General features: G+C 28.6%; 1 protein-coding gene across 3 annotated transcripts; it reads left to right on the top strand.

Moving 5' to 3' along the window:
• Positions 1-914: 914 nt before the first annotated feature.
• Positions 915-17,601, top strand: LOC113549797 (low-density lipoprotein receptor-related protein 1). Of its 3 annotated transcripts, XM_026951259.1 has the most exons (10): positions 915-1,228; positions 9,077-9,585; positions 12,015-12,145; positions 12,271-12,514; positions 13,214-13,513; positions 14,108-14,282; positions 16,098-16,222; positions 16,314-16,424; positions 16,585-16,732; positions 17,442-17,526. In XM_026951259.1, the coding sequence occupies exons 2-10, from the start codon at positions 9,171-9,173 to the stop codon at positions 17,524-17,526; spliced, it is 1,734 nt and encodes a 577-aa protein (XP_026807060.1). In that variant the 5' UTR covers positions 915-1,228; positions 9,077-9,170. The 3 variants fall into 3 exon arrangements, with proteins under 3 accessions (XP_026807060.1, XP_026807062.1, XP_026807061.1); XM_026951261.1 differs by lacking the exon at positions 16,585-16,732 and having other exon boundaries at positions 17,442-17,592; XM_026951260.1 differs by lacking the exon at positions 915-1,228 and having other exon boundaries at positions 9,171-9,585; positions 17,442-17,601.
• Positions 17,602-18,382: the final 781 nt, after the last annotated feature.

The raw sequence follows: 18,382 nt of genomic DNA, 5'->3' as shown, positions 1-18,382 counted from the left end.
CTAAGCGTGAACGCGTTTTAGTGGTTCTAACGTGTTTCGTATTATAGGCACGAGTTACCTTCATGTACCGAAATATAATGTATTATTATATACGTGCCGACCGGGGGATTAGGCGGGATCCGCAGCGCAGGCTCCATTCGGGAGGAAGACCTCCCTGTTCCGTTCATAACTCCTCCCAAATCGCGTGTGCCCGGTAATTGAACTGCCGCAGTGAGGTAACAGCTGATGGTACAGGGCGTATAGGCAAACAAATTCTTTAAAAAAAAAAAACCCATTAAATCATATGTTATATATAATAAATAAATATAACATAATATCAGCTACGTTCGTTCGATTAGAGGGTACTCTATAAAAAGAGCAATGGTTTTAAAAAGTTGTACATATTAGAATTTGTTAAAAAATATTGTTTCTGTGTACATAAATTCAGTTAATAATACTATAATAATAATAATAATAAACCAATAGCTAAAATTTTATCTCTACTCTCATTGTGCAGTTGATAAAAGTATTTGGCGTGTTATATAATATGACGCCTACGCACGATGTACTATTTACTACATACCACATAGGTATACCTGCGTAGATACAACCAGTTTATTTTTGTCTGTTCATCTTCTGGTACAGTTTGCGCGTGCGAACGGTGCCTAAGTCCGAACGAAAAGGTATATTGTCATCGTCGGTGACGAATGAGGGGGAAGATGTGTGTGGCCATGAATGGGTGGGGGGTTGGTAGGGGGGTACCAGGTGGTGTGCTGTATATACACAGGTGTTTTGTCGTATTTAGGAACGCATTAATAACATTCTACGAAGGAGCCAACCGCTGTGTCGTGGCAGGGGCGTGAGTGGTGGTGGCGGTGGCGGCGGCGGTAGTTCCATCCGGTGCATGGCCGGTTCGGTTCAGTTGGTTATTTCACTCACGACTCGCAACATCGCAACACGTCGTCGTCGTCGTCGTCATACCTTAACATACATAGTACGCGCGCTGATCGACCTATTGTGATTATCAAATTTTTTTTTTTTTTTAAACGGTTTAGTGGTAGTTTAACTCGATATTGTACGATTATAACGTCAGTCTTCCTATTACATACGCGTAGTGATTTTTTTTCTCATTTTTTTTTTATTGCCATCGCCTGTCTGTGAGAATGGAAGAAGATCCTCAAGCGATCATTGAATAATTGCAAACGCCAAATTTGGCCACACACATACCCAGTTACCACCACGACGCGGGGTAAGCTACATTACATTATATAATATTAAAAACCATCATAGTATATTATGAAATTGTACTATGCTCGCCCGTGTCGTAATCGGCAATAATATTTTACAATAGTTATTATAGTATTTCGACGTATTTTTTTTATAGTCTTATGAAGTAGATTGTAAATATTTTAATATCTGTACACTGGACTACTGGAGTCCACACAGTTGGACACTGCACGGGATTGAAACAAAAGTGAAAAATTTATCGGATGTAATAATTTTGGTGGTTTGTTAATTTATCTAAAATAAAAAACTGCTAGCCTGTTCTTAGATTTATATATATACATATATGTAGTTACTAAAACACAAAACATTAATACAGTATAGATATTATTGGGATTAAGGTTTACGTACCTAAACTATATATGCGTGTCGTGAGAATACAATGTCATGCATATAGACAGATTGTTGAACGTATAAAAAAAATATGTTAATTTTTAAACACACGCAGGTTCCGACATGTACGATTTCGTGGAATGTCTGAGACATTTTTGATTGTCCACGCTGCATTGCGTTTCTAATTTTTTTTCTTGCCATTTTGTAATTTGAGTTAATAATATATTGATATATTATACACATCGGCATAACATACGCCAAATCTAATACTATTAAGTTTTAAATTCGACATTTAGCTTACTTTATCCCGCGTATAATTATTTAATTTTATAATAATATGTTATAATTGCTTAATTTTTTATAAAGTTCAATTAAAATGTGATTATTTGATAATAACTAAAAATAATTTATTAATTACTATCAATATTATTGTAAGATTTTAGAGAGAAAAATACATTTTTATCTCAGATTTTGCGAAAAACAGATAGGGGAGATTTACCTAGTTTGTTTATTTACGAAATGAGCTATCAAAAAGTTATTGCATCCTAAAATCCGGGTTATAGGTTGGTTCTGTGATGTATTATATACATTTATAATACACGAATATTCTCAATGGGGCCCAGCATTTCATATAATGAAATTAAAATTAAATAAATAAAAATAAATAAATATAGATAAACTTTAAGTAATGATATTGATGAATTATATACGTCCAGTACATGACATAGTATATAGGTACTATTTTAAAATCTAAATTAAACCGTATCTATTTATAGTTTGAATTTTTAATATTAAAGCTAATAAGTACTATGCTGAGTCAGTATCTAGATATTAATGATATTATATTATAATATACCTATATCAACATTTAAATTAAATTTTTTTTTTTTATAATCGTTATTTGAGTATTCATTAAATATTATTGATTTTACATTGTTTATAAAACTTCCTTTTATTCTATGAAATTACAATTGTATATAAATTATAAGTATACCTCATAAGTCATAAGTTATAGATACCCAGATAATCTTCCGACAATAACAATAAGTTCCTATGCGTAGTACGTTTGACTCAAATGGTTTGAGTGTGTATAAATATATTTCTGCTCAGAAATAATTTCTACTTAATTAAGCTGCAGACGTTTATAAAATAAATAAAAATCTTGTTAACAAAAGTATTTAACAAGTTTAAATCAGTTTGTATTTGATAAAAAATAATTAGTTGTAATCGTAATTAAGCATAAAACATTTTTTCTATAAATATAATGTATAATAATATTTTAATGTTAATAGATAACACTGGAAAGCTAACTTCTATTTATTACTTATTAGGTCATTGGTCATAACGTATAGATACAAAAATATACATGCATGTAGAAATGAATAAATATGATACATTTACAATCTACAATTTCGTATTGATTTCATAGAGTATATAATAACAAAAAAACATTGACTAGGTTATTTTAAACGTATATTTAAATAAAGGTGTTTTGATGATGTATATATTATATTATATATTGTAACAGTATAACAGTAGGTACTACATCACTTTTTATAAATAACACATGGCGCTTATTTATGATACGATTAAAATTAATACGTCATATATATTTTATACAAAAATATATTAATTTTTTAATATCTTCAATTATAATTTATTAAAATTACTCATAAACCTTCATTAAAAATCGAGTAATATATTTTAATTGTTTCGTATAATTATTAACTGGTTAACTGAATAAAAATAAATTTAGATAATTAAGTACACATTTTTCTGCATTAAATAAACGTACAATGACATAGTTCATTTTTACTTAGTCTATGAATTCATATTTTGTTTTATTAAAATGTTTATTTATAAGTATCTAATAAAATAAAATCAATAACTTTATTCGGATTAATTTTTTTTATGAACCATTATAAATATTTTTTACGATTTTGTAAATGATACCTTTGATTACAATTTTTGTTTTGTTTCACCCTACTATTAAAAAAGGAATAATCACTACAGTTTCTTAGTAGGTACTAGGTACTATGGTCTTAACTGGAATTTTGTTTCTATAATAGTATAATTCTGATTTTTAAATCAAGTAAATGATTATATTATTAAATAGTTTTTGTTATACTTTTTTCGTTGCTAATGGTTACATCATAGAATTAATGACGTCATAGATATGTTGGTAAATTTGTAATAGTGATTAATACATATGTAGTATTGATTATAATTTTAAACTTATAATAGTTATAATTTAGGTTATAAGTGTTGTTAACAATTTAACATTGTATATTAACTAACAAAAATTAAAATTAAATATTATTTTTGAAATTATGTGGGACTGTACCTTATTATATCATAATTATATGAAATAATAAAGTATAATAAAATAAAAAGAGTAAATCAATTTGTTTCATATACTCCCATAAATACAACACTGCAGATTAGAACTGTTATTTAAAAAAGTAACTTATTAATTATTATTTTTAATTATAATACTTATCAGATAATAAAAGTGCTATTTAAAAATTTAAACGTCTCAAATAAAAAAATAAGTCTTTAAAATAAATATAGATAATGTAATTAATAAAGTAATCATTGATTTAATTTACTAATACATCTCCGAACTTTTAAATAAATTATACAGCAGTAACCACATTATCTTATATTTCTTAGCACAAACAGTTTTATTAGAATACCTTATTTAAAAAAATCTCATTATTTTTTTTTTTTATAGTAATAAAATATTCAATATTCATAATCTTTGTGAGGTAACATATCCTTAACTTCATTAGTGTCAACAATTTTACAAAATATTCTCAAACAATTGAAGACATGAATATATAAACATTTTTAAATCTATTAAAACCTGTTACAAACATTTTGATTTTTTTACATTGAATTATATGCTTGTAGTTAATATATTTCAATATTGTTATAAGTATACGTACGAAGGCAAACCTACTTATTTTTTAAACGAATCATACTTTTGAAAAACATTAATTTATTGATAAGTTTCACAGAGTCAATTGAAAATGTTCTCACTATTCTATTGTTAGTAATACAATGATTAGTAGATAATTACATCTTTTATGTTTCATTGTCTTAAAAATAATAACATTCTAACTGTAACTGACAAACCCTAATTGTTAAGTATTTAATTATCGATTACCGTATGTAATACAAAACAATTTTATACTCACTCTTAAAAATAAAAAATGCAGTTGTTTACATGCAAATTACATTGAATATAAGTATAAAACATATTACATATCATATATACATGCACCTACATATTTAAGTGAAAATGTATTAGGAAAATATGAATTATATGAATCGCAGATATTAATTTTAAATATTTAAAAATGATAAATTATTCTTAAAAGTTGTAACTTGTATAGCTTGTTTCTTTTCTAAAATTTAACACGAATATAATTAAAATTAATCTGTGTACAGTATTTGCTGCAGGTGGCTTGGTATAGATACTTTTTTATTAAATGTTTTCAATTAATATTTATATCTATAATACTATTTAAAACTTTGTTTTTGAGAATAATAATACCATGTCAAAAAAAATGTCTACTAATTAGACGTTTTATTTCTATATAACTCATATTAACCGTACAAGTATAAATTATACTGTATAATGTTAGTGTTTCACATTTTAAATCTGTTAGGTTAAATTCTGAACATAATTTTTGTACCTATATATTTATGTAATAGGTACATATAAAGTAGGCAATTGCCAATTAACAGTACAATTTTTTACGAGCTACTGGGTAATTTTTACCAATTTTCGTAAAATATCATGATTGTACATTAAATATAAATATAACGCATAATATATAAATGTGTATATAGTTGTATTAAACCCCACATAAAAAAAACCATGAATTAAAATTTGTATGACGCGGCTGTGAACGACTGATACGACAAGTTTTGGGTCAAAATTAATTCAATCTATTGTGAATTACTTACTAATAGTAAATTAATTACTTTATAGCAAAATCATGAGACATATCATGAAGTATTTTATTTAGTGATATAGGCTTTTTGATCGTATCTGCTTAGAATTGTTTTTCATATACAATGACATATTATCATCGAATTTAAATTTAAAACTCAATAATTTGAACTTAATTGAAACTATTTTCATAATTGTATAGACCGATCAATTTTTTATTTGTTTTCTACAATGTCACTTAAACTGTATATTTAAATTATAATATTTAAATATAAAAAAAAGTAGATCACAACATAATAAAATGACTTGAATTGATTATGATGAAGTATTAATTATGAAGTACGGTCCTACAGAAAAATATTATACAAATAATGATTAATAATAATAATAATAATAATAATGCGTTGATGTTAATTTCGTTTCTACAGTTGAGTGCATGCGGTGCCAAACATATACTTAAATGACATTACTGACTAAGTAGGAAGTTAACAGTTATTATTGTCAGTCTCTAACGATTCATGACTTATGATCCCGTGAGGTATGTTATGGCGTGTGAAATCTAGAGAACAATGGTTATAAGAACTTGACCTACCTGGATGTTAGGGACTACCTTTATTTTTTTGTTTGCACGGAATTATTTTGTAAAAAAAATAAAAAAAAATTGCTACCTTTTTTTTCACGTTTAAAAATACAATTTCATAAATTCGTAAAAAGAATTTGATATAATAATATTGCCTTCTGTAAAGAGCCATTTTATCTATTATATTTATATTGTATATGATATAGATATATTGTGTTTATTCTTATCCCAAATGTGACAATGAGCTATTCAATTTAAAATAAATGTTTATTTTATATTTTTATAGTCAAACCAAATACTTATAAAAATTTAAAGAATATAAAAGCATTTTGAATTTGAGGTTTAAAAAGGACGATTTTTTTTTTTTTTTTGATGTATTGTACATCTTAAAAGTGAATCATTTATTTAGAACCTAACCATAGCGTTTTTTTTTTTTTTTGAAAAAATGATGTAAACTGTATAAAATTAAATAAGTACATTAATTAAGGCTATAATAGTTTTTTAAAAACAATTTAGTTACACCTATACACCGTATTTCTACGATGCATATCGATTATTTTCAAATGTTAAAATTCTTTACTCTATTATGTTTGTTGGCTTTCTACAACTTCATGTTCTATTAATTAGTACATTTAATAGACATTTTTAAACAAATAAAAACAACTTGTTATAGAACGTATATGCATATAATGTAATAAAAACTCTTATAGTAAAAATGATCTCGTTTTTATACGAGTAAATGGTCAATTTTAACAGAACGTCATTCAGCATATTAATTGTATTTTTATCACATTCATATATATACATGATTTTATGGTTATTTTCAAAGTAATTATTATGACTAGATTAATTTTTGGCCTATATAATTAGGCCTTTAATTAATTTTCTAGGATTGAAATCACAAAATCAGTTATATAGTTTCATTATTTTGATTTATTGAAACTGGTGTAATTTATTTAATTATAGTAGATATATAGCCGGATAAGTATAATAGGATGTATTATGAAACATAAAATTGTTATTAAAAAATCTAGATATATTTTTCTATAACTTATATACGTATGAATGAAACAACATACGTACTTAATATTAAGTACCTTATATGGCTATATAGGTGCTATATATATACCTGTGTCTAATATTACATTTGAAATTAATAATGTTATTAAATTATTAAACTGTTGATCATCTCTAAAAACGTGCGAACATCGTGTGCGATTATATATTGGTACATTACTACTCGATATTTTATTTTTATAATTAATAATAAATATGTTTATTCCGTTTAACTGCAATATATTATATTATATTTGCTATATTGCATTAATCGTAGGTCTCGCGATTTTTCTCTTAAACAATAATTAATTGGTTTCTTGCATAATATTATAATCATTTATTAAAAAAAAAAAAAATTCAATGAACTTTTACTGTTTTAATGTTAATAAAATAGACTTTCTCACGGACGTCATCATTAGTCATTAGTTTTTTATTTCTCGCAGACGCCTGAAGATGTTTTCTTGGTCCGCGGCGAAAACGTTCGAGGTGTATCGGTCACTACCTACCTATAAACCTATACATTTACCGAGAAATTTTATTTGTACAATTTTTATATGTCATTAAAAATACAAGGGATAGTCAGTTGTTCACGTTAAATAACCAGCCGATTAAATGTTTAAACGGCCCCGGCACTTAATAAAACGTCTCAGTTTTTTTTTCTTTAGATTCTTTTTATTTAATTTGCGGACTCACTCTCGGTTAAGAGTTAAAACGTGTTCGGCGCTTAATGAATATCCTAAACAACAATTTAAATAAATAAATAAAAAAAACAACAACAGCTATGAACCGTACAGCTTGTATAATGTGTATATATATATATATATATATTCCATACATGTATATTGTATATAGGTATATATATTGACTCGTAAATGTGTTATTTATGCAAATCGAGCGACGTCTCTTGGACATTGCCCATGAACACGCCATAAGACCGGCATTATGGTGGTGTGGTTGTGGGCATATAATATATATATAAGGTATATTATAATGTATATATTATTATTGTGATGTTTTCGTTCAGACTATCACACACCCACGTGAAAAATTCCATATTTACTCTCAGTCATTATTCTGGTCGACACATGTACTTTACGACTATATGCCCGGGCAACGATTTAATGACCCATTGAAAAGAAAAATAATAAACTCGACAATAGGATTTTTGACGTTTCATTCATGTACCTATAATATAGTCGATCACAATGCGAGTGCGATGTCCACGATTATCGGAACAAAAATTTCCACCGGCGGCGCCACGTTACCGTTTTAATGTACACGCGAGACGACGGTTTTCCATTTTCCCCTTAGCAATAGAATGTATATATATATATTAATATAAATAGGTGCGGTATATAATATTACTATTATTATTATTTGTATTATTATGTCGTCTGTATAGGAGTGTGTGCGTATAAAATGAGAGTCGCTGAACCCGATAGAACCGCAAGCCCGTACAAAAATATAGGTAGTGTGTATGTTATGAGTTGTAAACGTCACGTCCGACTGTATATGATATATTATGATATTATTATGACGTATACACAGGACGGACTAAGGGGGGGGGAGGTTGCTGGAGGAAGTCTTAAATATCCTCACCGTCATAGAGATATACTATTTCAGAGATATTATTCCCCCGCTTGTTTATTAGTTAATTTTTAAAAAAAAGTTGTAATAATTTATACTCAATAGGTAGTCTCTTGCAACTGCACTTATAGGTGCGTATTTCGTGTCCGAACAGCGATCCTCCTCCTCCAAACTTATTTTCAATATTCGCCCCCCTATAACATCACGATGATACACACACACACACACATAACTGCTGTTATTATATTATCATACGGTGAACAATAGTTTAAAATCTGTTCTCGTGACTGTTTCAGACGATCACGTTCCGGTGCTGCAGTCGGCGTGTCGTTAGAGCGGACGACTTGTGCGACGGCGGGACGCGATCACCACCGTCAAAGTCACAACATAATGGAAAACCCGGCTTACAACCCGGAGGAGGGCCAGCGGATGGCCAACGAGTGTTTGGCCGCGAGGTTATTGTCCGGTAAGGACAACACGGGCGGCCGCGGCGGCACCGGCACCGCGGTGTCCACGATCTACGACCCACGCGCCTACGGAACCACCGCCACCGCCGCAGCCACCAACGCCGCCGCGGTAGTGACGACGCCCACGCCGGCCGCATTCCAACCGGCGACCCGGCAACAGCCCGGCAAGCGGTGTACCTGCTGGCAGCCGCCCTCGGACATACCGCATTTGCATAAGTGCAATTCGCCGCCCAGGACCATGTGCCACACCAACATGTTCGTCCTGTACACGTTTCTATTCTTCACGGCTCTCATATGCCTGACCACCAGCGTGCTGTTGTACATCACTAGAATACAAGGTACCTATATGCCCATATGGACAATTGTGTGTACGCCGACGACCGAGTGTATACGCACATAATATTATTATTATGTGATGATAATAATATATATATATTTATAAAAATTTGTTTGATAGAACCGGAAACCGTACATAATCCGTTCAATGAATTATTCCATAATACAATATTGTAATAACGTAGGTATAGTAGGCATACTCTGATACTCGTGTACCTGTTATACGGGCAAAATATGATTCGACGACACGCGCAACGGCTAGAATTTTAGTGACTTCCGCGAGTACGTTGTTTTTCAGAAATTCTCGTGATGCAAGTCTGCACTCGAGTCGTAAACAAACATCTGGGCATTCCTCCATATTGTATTTTAATAATTCAATTTGTGCGATTTGTGAGCTGCAGACCGTCAGTTATTACAGAACGGTCGTTGTAAGTCCTAAATTATGTTATATAGTATTCTCAGGACGTCACGTGATAAATATAAAAAAAATAAATAAATCAATAATTTCCAATTATCATTATAAATCCATCTTAATATTTGCAGTAAAAATATTAGACACATTTTATTATTCACAGAAGTATTAAATGTATTAATCCATAAGCTGTGTATTATATAATATTACCTGTATAACATTTATATCGATGTTGAAAATAGGAATTTTTATTTAAACGCGAGGTATTATATTTTACAATATTGAATAATATTATATTGAAAACGGCTCTCTTGTAAAATTCTGACATATCGGTATACCGTATACACTACGACTATACAATACAATAATATGTACGTGTGCGTGACGTCCTGTAACGTGGGGCGTGCTATTTATAAAGTATTGTAAATTACGAGTGTTCCATGGATGAAGCAGCTGGCCAGAGGCTGGAGCTGCACCGTTTATGCTTTACAAAAATATGTTTAATTGCAGCTAGGGGGGTTCGGATTTTGTAACAAAATCCAAGGCATCGTTACTGAAAAATATGAGATTAGGTCATAAAAACCAACAAACCCTAAGAAAAAAAATCTAATATAATTAATGCCCAAAATGTAACATTTTACATTGTCTATATAACATGTAAATTTATATCAAAACAAAATTAACTGTTATATCGTGTTTTAACATCATCTTATTCTTAAATGTAAAATCTATAGTTATTATTGACAATTTATAATAATATTATACTTAAATTTGACTATACGATTTTAAGTTATTACAGATAATCCTGTATAATGATTATACCATATCGTGTAATAGTCGCGTCTACTGCAGTATTGGCGTTTATTTTCAAAAATTAAAATCTGCATATACACGCGTATCTTAATTCCGTCAAACCCTCGAATGATGGAGAGGGGAAATGATGTTGGTCCACTCCGTCCCGCGCGCAACCGTATGGCGCCCTCGTATTTAGATACATAATGATATTATTGTATGATATACGTTTGTCTACAGCGCAGTACACCTACCTGCAGTATTATGCTTGTATTAGTGTATTACTATATTATTATTATCATGATTATTATTATTATTATTATTGTTATTATTATTATTATTGTGTACATCAAACGAAGACATGAACGCGCGATCCGTTACAATATGCCATATAATAATAAATACGTATATAATTCGATTTAGACAACACAATGGGTAGAACTCACATAATGCACCACGCACCGTATTATAGACGTACCTATAGATCAATCAGATTACGTACCGAGATCGATTGATACCGAAATATCGATAGTGCACATAATATAATACATTTTGTGTAGGATGCGCGTATGTTGTGCATTATATTCATTATTATATACGTGCATATATACATGAGTGTGAGCACTGCAGTGGTGAATAGGAACTGATGAATAATATAATGCGCAATGCCGATTTCGACCATCGTGTTTCAATTGAAAAATATAACGCTATTGATGAAAACAAATTACCCGTAAAAACTAGGTTCTCCGGGTGTTTTTATTTATTTTTTTTTTTTATAAACCGCTCACGAAATATTCGATATTGCAGGTTCTGTTTAAAGATATATTATACAATGTTTTTAATATAATACAAGCATCTTTTAATTCATCGCCCGAGGCCGACAGTATATAGATTTTAATTTTCAACAAGCACGTACGTGCGCCTGACCAAAAACCAATAGTAATATGTATAATCGTATGTCTTATGTGTAGGTATACCATGTGTATACGTCGTCCGTCGATATTAATAATTAATAGGCAGATCATCGTATTGTGAGTTTTTCCAAACCTTTTTACTTGTCTCGTCGTAAGCTGCCCATCACTGTTGATTAAAATTAAAAAAAAAAAATCATTATCGTATATTATGGCGCACCCGTGATAGTAATAAAATAAATAATTTAAATATTTTGCATTTAAAAAATGTTCATAGTTTTTTTTTTGAAATCTTTTTTTTTTTGTATTTTTATAGTTCCACATAAAGAGAAATATCCATTAGTAGTAGAAGGAGAATTTCAAATTACAAATATCCCGTACACGATAGGCTTTGTGGATAGAAACTCCACCGAGTTTTTAGCACTGAGTGCCAATATCACGATTCAGGTAACTATAAATAAGCTTTATATAGTACAGTAGCTACTAGTTAGTACGTATACCATTGTATTTCATTCTATTATTGTTCGTTTAAGAGCGGACTGTAAAATATAACTAAACTGTTTTTATTGTAGTTGGACGACACGTTCAGAAACAGTGAACTGTCACCGTGGTATGATGGCTGTGAGGTGATTGATCTAAGTCCCGGTCAAGCAAAGGGTGTTCAAGTGCAGTGCGAGATAAAGTTCTCTCAAGAACCCGAGTCTGCTATTGGCATTGGGCAGATCGGTATTGCATTCCTGAAGACTCTTCGCATACAGCATGGACATACTTGGTTAGGAAACTACAGTGTAGACGTTCAATCTATTGGATTTCAAAGTAAATAAATACTTTCTTATTAATTGCATCATATAAAATTGGTATAGACAAATTTAATGTAAAATAGTTGGAATTTGCTACGAAATAAAAAAGTTATCGCTTTAGGCGCCTGTATTTATGCAACTTTTTTTTAACAAAATGATTTTCGTAGGCCCCAATTAAAAAGTATAACCCCAAATACAGCTGTTAAATATGCCTTCTTGGATACCAATTTTTAAGCATATATATAAGTCACGATTCTATGACAACACAAAAATAAGACATATCGGTGTTCAGTGAACTAATTATATAGATAATAACATCATAACATTGATCTCGTATTGATAATGTAATTACGCATGAATCGTGCACATGGAAATTACGCCATATAGTATTATATGAGGATAAATAATTTTTTTTTTTATTTGGACTGAAGTTTATTAAAAACGGTAAATAATTGTAAAAATTATTGAAATTTACACTATTCAGTAATCGAATCATAGTGAAAGATTGTACCTAGTTTCGATTTTGCTACGCTGGGTACCTACTTTAGAATTACGACATATATTTGTAGGGCTCTATATCGCTTTAAACAAATGGTACAATAATATACTGTAAAGTTTTTTAATATAAATAGTGAATCACTTCCAACTGGCAACTACTGAATATTAAAATCATCTACAATATTATAAAACTATAACGTTGTTTTCTATAAAATAGTGAGTGGCGAATTGGGAATGTGGACTGATTGGTCTGAATGGAGTGGTTGTGAAGATCCCGGAGACTATGTAGCTACCAGGACCAGAAAATGTCTAACTAGGGACACGCGAGAACCGACAAGCGTAGACCGGTGTCTGCTAATACCGGGCAATAAGAGTGATCTGGACCTGATGCCTTGTCGGATATATCTATCACAAAATTCAGACCTCGATGAATATTTCACAGTCCCACCACCGATTTCGACATCAACCAGCAAAGAAGTAATTGAACAAGCGCCGACAAACAAAGTCACAGAAAACGGTAACTATATAAAACCACTACTATAAGTTACTTTCTACCCAAAAACCACTGCCCGTATTTAAAAATATAAAATACAATAACTATTTAATAATTTCAAATTATAAAATATGGATAAGTTTTACGACTTAATTATATATGTATTCAATATGTACTCGTATCTAACCTATATATCGATTAAAATCTATGTGTTTCATCGACTAAAATATATAAAACTGGGTAATAAAATAATATTAGGGCGGGTCTCGTATGCTTAAAAATGTTTCAATTTTAAGTATTATGAAATAAAACCTATTATATTTTATTCTCATCATAATCGAAAAAAGTTTTAAAACACGTTCAATACTAACAATAATAATTACTTATACAACTACAATAATTGTAGTTATTCAAATTAAAAATTTAATCTGTTCAGGCTTTAGGCTATTTTTAATATGATGTTTATTTTGATTAAATTTTAACAAGGATGTAAATTTAATCAGCCATAGAACATTAATGAAAATGTCTGTGTGCTATACAATTATTCAGTACTTGCAATTTTATTCTATAAAACGTAGGTACTATCATACAACCGATTAAATTTATTTAAAATTTCAGTTGAAGATAATTGGATTTGTGACGAATGCAAAGAAGACGAAGTTTGTTTGGCCGATCGAGACGAAGGGATTCTGCAATGTTTACCAAGCTTAGATATAAAGGATTTAACTGGATGTGGTGGACGATGTGGTATAAACACCCAGTACTGTCAAAATATTCATAGAAATGCGTATACGTAAGTCATCGTTATTTTATAATAATTATAATTATATATATATTGAGATATAATTGAGTTATACATACAATATTCATGATTCGTCTAAAAGTTGTATACGGTAAAGATGAAATATTTTTTAAATTTCAACATTCCTTTGAAATTCCACCAAAATTGGTCATTCGGTAGTTACTACTTAATGACTATTATTAAGTTAAATTAATTGGAATATAAAATACCAAATTAAACTGGTTTGTACGTAATACACTATACGCGACTGTGAATCCATTCAAATTCATATAGTAATCGTTTTTTCAAACAGGTTTTTCAAAATTAAAAGAATACAAAAGTTCTTATTTTGACATAATAGTTAGTAGTTTTTTTTTGAAATTAGTTTTGAAATTATTCTTAAAACAATTATAATCTTTTTTTATTAACTTTTACTGTAATAAGCACTACTATAGTATACAACTCAACATCTAAAATTATTCATAAAGGCATTTAAGTAAAGTGATAAAATAATAACAATGTAATATTTGCATATTATTACAATTATTATGATTAATATAGCTATAAACAATAAGAATATTGTATTATATATAGTCATGTAAAAATGAAAATAATTTTTTCTTTAGTTAGTATAGTGGAAACAATTGAAACCGGTGTGAAGGGAAAGATACAAAGATTAATAGCGGCTAAAATTTCGACAAGGAATGCGGATAAGGTTTTGTTATATTTTCGAAAAACTGTATAGACTACGGATAAAAAAGTGATACTTCTAATATTTAGTTTCCATCATTAATTACATCACGCAATATGTATATATGCATAAATATTAGATCTAATGTTCCTTTTATGTTCCCCAAATATATGAATCAAACTTTCTTATTTTATTTTTTTTCACTCATTTTTCCTCTTCTAAAAATTTCTTATTACTTTTTATTATAACATACTCTCTTTTTACGTATTAAAATCATCTAAGTATATTATTTCTAATCGTATCATCATTTGAAGAAGCAGAGACCATATTTATTTTAAACTAACTACGTAGTTTTACATGATACTATGGGATTTTAGTACAATATCTAATCTCGTGTCATCAATATATTGAATATTTTATTAAATATGAATAATATATTCTGAGTTATATAGCTGTCTTTGTCATGTCTGGTTTCATATAATATATCTTATTTAATTTAAATACCTATTTGATGTAAGATTTATCTATTTATATTTTACATATACTATTATCAATTATTGTCTGTTTGATCTTTTTCTACCACCCACTCACACATTATTTTATTCTGTACACAATATCCGTTTCAAACCCACAACATAACATCATTTAACTATACATATCCCATAAATACCTAAACATATGTACCCACATTGCCATTTCCCGATAAAAAAAAATAATTGTTTTATCTCGTGATGAATAAATAATTATTATGATCCATTAAAGAAATATTGTTAAAAAAAACTCATATAAATTATTTATAATTTGGAATTATTACTTTTGTAATATTTACCTATTAATAATATTCAAAATTTTCGAATTGGGATCAACATTTAAATATCTCCTTTTTATGTTGTATTTATTTAAGGTTGAATTCGATTGAAAGCACTATATTATAGTATCTATATTTTGTTAGTCTACTAATACAGGTCTAAGCATGATAATAAAATAGGACAACGTAATTATTAATAAAAGTCTATACGAACATATATCAATATAATTCATCATCTCTCATCAAATTCAAAATATTTATGAAATAGTAGTAAATTAATGAAATGTATAAAATATAAATTACAATGTAATTATTGTTTTTGTTTTAGTTGTGTGGATACTTCGCCATGCTCTAAAAACGAGTTTGAATGTGGAAACCGCATGTGCGTATCGGATAAAGCGAAGTGTAATGGTATTTACGATTGTTTAGACCAGACAGACGAAAAAGATTGTCGTAAGTATTGCTTGCTGCATAAAAAATATATATTATAATATTATTACACACAAAAAGAAACGCCGATACATTTACATGTTTTCGATTTTAGCTTGTGATCTCGAAACACACTTCCGATGTGGCATTCAATGTTTGCTAAAGACGAAAATGTGCGATGGCGTGTCTGACTGTTGGAATGGCCACGACGAACTGAATTGTACTCGTAAGTATATACGTTTATCGCGTTTTTGATAAATTAATTAAAAAACAATAATAAATCATTTATAATTAAATAACTTAATATATTACACATAGATAATAAATAATATTAATATATTATATACATAATAATGAATATAATAAACACACGAAAAAAAATTTAGATTGCGAAGACGGTAAATTTGCTTGTAATTCAAACGATGAGTGTGTAATCTACGATCATTTTTGTGACGCATACCCAGACTGTACAGACAAGTCTGACGAACCGTTAGGATGTGAAGGGCCTTGCAGGAGTAATGAGAAAGCTTGCAGGTAGATATTGCATCGAACGAATATGCTCCTTCACACGAATGTCTTCGATTGTTTTGAGCACCATGTTTCTATTAGAATTTTCGGGCGACGCAACTGTTTTTTACTTAGAATACTAAATAATAATATAACATAACACTTGTTGTCGATTGAAAATCAAATTTGTCAATATTATATTCGCTATTGATTTATAATATAATCAATTCATTATACGTTTGGCTTTTATGATAATTTTGACTTTCAAAATGATAATACATCACGAAGCGATGATTTCTTATAAAAGATTCATTGTAGTCAAAATTATTCAATATATTTCGTTTTTATAATAATAACTATATTATTTATATAGGTACAAATTATTATAAATTATAATAAAATCCCACTATATTGTTGCAATGATAATAATATATTTTGCACAATTCGCACGCATGTCTGTAGAGCGTGGCTTAACTATTAATAACTATTACTGTACCTCGTAGAAACTAGAATGCGGTACTTATTTAACATATAAATATATTTTTAATACAGTGTATGTAAACATTTACAAATTTAAAATTATTATGAATGTTTTTTAAATTAATTATTAACAATTTTAAAATTCATAATTCATATTAATTTTAGAAATTAATCATGTTTTGAATAATCATCATAAAAAATTATTATAATGTTATATATAAACAAACACGGTATTTATTCATTTTTTTTTTTTCAGAAATGGCCGGTGTGTAAAAATCCATACACTTTGTGATGAAATAGAAGACTGCGGAAATGAATTTAACAATAAAACTAATTGTTAGTTTGTAAAATTTAAAAATAATATGTATATTGAATTATTATATATTTATTTAGGTATATATTTTGTATTTATTTTGTTGTATGTTGTAAATTACTTAGTATTTATTAATAAAATATAATATTTAAACTTCAATTGGATAAATTATTAAATTAATGGAAATATAATGTGTGAAAAGTACTTTAAAATATTATGTGTAATATGTCAAATAGGATAAAATAACTAGAATATCGTAATTAATAGGATACATATTATGATGTATCCTATAATAATTTCTAATTTTGTATTTTATACACAAACATACAATTTTAAATGAACATATATATTACAGTTTATATATTTCTAACATTTTCAGAACTTAAGTTACTATTGTATAATATGTATGTCTGATAAAATAACATAAATACAATGGTTAATAATAAATTTAAATTAAGAAACTGAAGACTCAAGTAAACTGCTTCAAATACTCAGCACTCAATATTTGACATAATACATATTTATGATTTTTCCATAGACATACTGTGCATTTAGACATGGGGCTAATTGATAAATAAACCTAGCTACCTCTACCTAAACTTAAACAATTTAAAAAAGAAGCCTGAACACATGAGTCCAATTATCACTACATACATTTTTATTTGGCCAACTACACACTTTCAATCTTAAATTCTGAGTAGATTGATCATTGTATTTATTTTACAAAGTATATTAAGTATACTTTTAAATACAATTTTTTGTTTGAAGACAATCTTCAATTTAGATTAGGGTTTTTAATATCAAATCAGATCTAGTAGATTATTTGAGGGAAAAGGGAATTAAAAGTAAAAATCCTAAGTATTTTTCAAAATAATTGGAAAAAA

This window comes from Rhopalosiphum maidis, chromosome 4 (genome assembly GCF_003676215.2).
Source record: "Rhopalosiphum maidis isolate BTI-1 chromosome 4, ASM367621v3, whole genome shotgun sequence".
NCBI classification, from domain to species: Eukaryota; Metazoa; Arthropoda; class Insecta; order Hemiptera; family Aphididae; genus Rhopalosiphum; species Rhopalosiphum maidis.
This window is presented reverse-complemented; position numbering and strand designations above follow the sequence as displayed.